We start from the raw sequence: 1,202 nt of genomic DNA, 5'->3' as shown, positions 1-1,202 counted from the left end.
CTGTGAAATACGAACTAAACAGTTATCATCATCTAGACTTTTGCAGCTTTCTGCATGGCTGAATTCTAAATTGCTTATTAAGAATTACAAGAATTTAGCATTCAATGATAAGTGGCTTCGGCCTCTCTCAAAAAAACCCGAGCAGCCCAAATCACCAAACCTACTTTCACATCCCCTGGTGTTCACAAGCCAAGGCAGGGGTGCGTTTTCCAAGCTGCGAGCTCAAACTCCCGGCGCACTGAGCGGGAGCCAGGGGAGCCACAGGCCCCACACACCACTCCTATGGCAGGTGGGGGAAGCCACGCTCCACACGCGAGCTGGAAGAGCGCTGGAGCGCTTATGGCTTCGAGGCCGCTAGATTAATTTTCCGGGCGGCTCAAATGGCCGCCCCCTCCCCTCAGCAACCCGTGCCCCGCCCCCGGCAGCCAGTTCTCGCGAGATCATCGCCACTCCCGGCATCCATTTCGTGGTTGGGGCGAAGGGGGGTGGCTCCGAAGGAAGATGAAGGCGGCGGCCATGTTGGGAGCTTCAGGGTGCTTTTGGTGCGGGGTGTGCTGAGCGAGTCTGCGCAGGGAGAGCCGTCGCTGGGGGATCGGCAGAAAGTCGGGCTCAAAGCGGGAGGACTAGAGCACCTACTACGACTCTGATCTGGGCTTCTTTAGTTACTTGTGCCCGGCTTCAGGAGCGCTCGGCAGGGGAGGAGGGGGGCTGTCCCTGACCGAGGAGCCAGCACCATGAGCGGGGGGACGCCCTACATCGGGAGCAAGATCAGTCTTATCTCCAAGGCCGAGATCCGCTATGAAGGGATCTTGTACACCATCGACACCGAAAACTCCACTGTGGCGCTGGCCAAGGGTAAGGACCTGGCGAAGTAAAGGACTGGGCTCTGGCGACGCAGCAACGCCTTGGGGAGGGAGCGGGAGGGGAGTGGGACCGCGGTGTGTGCGGGGGCGTAGGGACCGTCGGGGGCCCGTCGGGGATCGAGCAAGAACCTGAAACCGCGGCAGAGTCGTTCGTGGCGTTGCGGCGATGAGGAGGCTCGGGGGGCGAGGGGGAGGCCTGCAGCCTACGAGGGCCCAGCAGCAGCTGCGAGAGGGCCTGGCGAGCTTTGGTAAAAGCCCGCGTAGTTTCGGCCGGAGGCGCGTCCTGCCGCCATCCTCCCCGACGGAGCGTCTGCGGCGGGGGCGGGGGGGCCCCCGGCG

General features: G+C 62.1%; 1 protein-coding gene across 2 annotated transcripts in view; it reads left to right on the top strand.

Annotated features, from left to right (window-relative positions):
- The first annotated feature begins 451 nt into the window (after window positions 1-451).
- Window positions 452-1,202, top strand: part of LSM14A (LSM14A, SCD6 homolog A (S. cerevisiae)) — a 19,927-nt gene continuing 19,176 nt past the window's right edge. For both annotated transcript variants that reach the window (XM_010284797.1, XM_010284798.1), the window contains exon 1: window positions 452-855. In XM_010284797.1, coding sequence (XP_010283099.1) covers window positions 735-855 — 121 coding nt within the window. In that variant the 5' untranslated portion in view covers window positions 452-734. The remainder of the gene's footprint in view (window positions 856-1,202) is intronic.

The sequence above is a fragment of the Phaethon lepturus genome, unplaced genomic scaffold, assembly GCF_000687285.1.
Source record: "Phaethon lepturus isolate BGI_N335 unplaced genomic scaffold, ASM68728v1 scaffold264, whole genome shotgun sequence".
Taxonomy (NCBI): domain Eukaryota; kingdom Metazoa; phylum Chordata; class Aves; order Phaethontiformes; family Phaethontidae; genus Phaethon; species Phaethon lepturus.
This window is presented reverse-complemented; position numbering and strand designations above follow the sequence as displayed.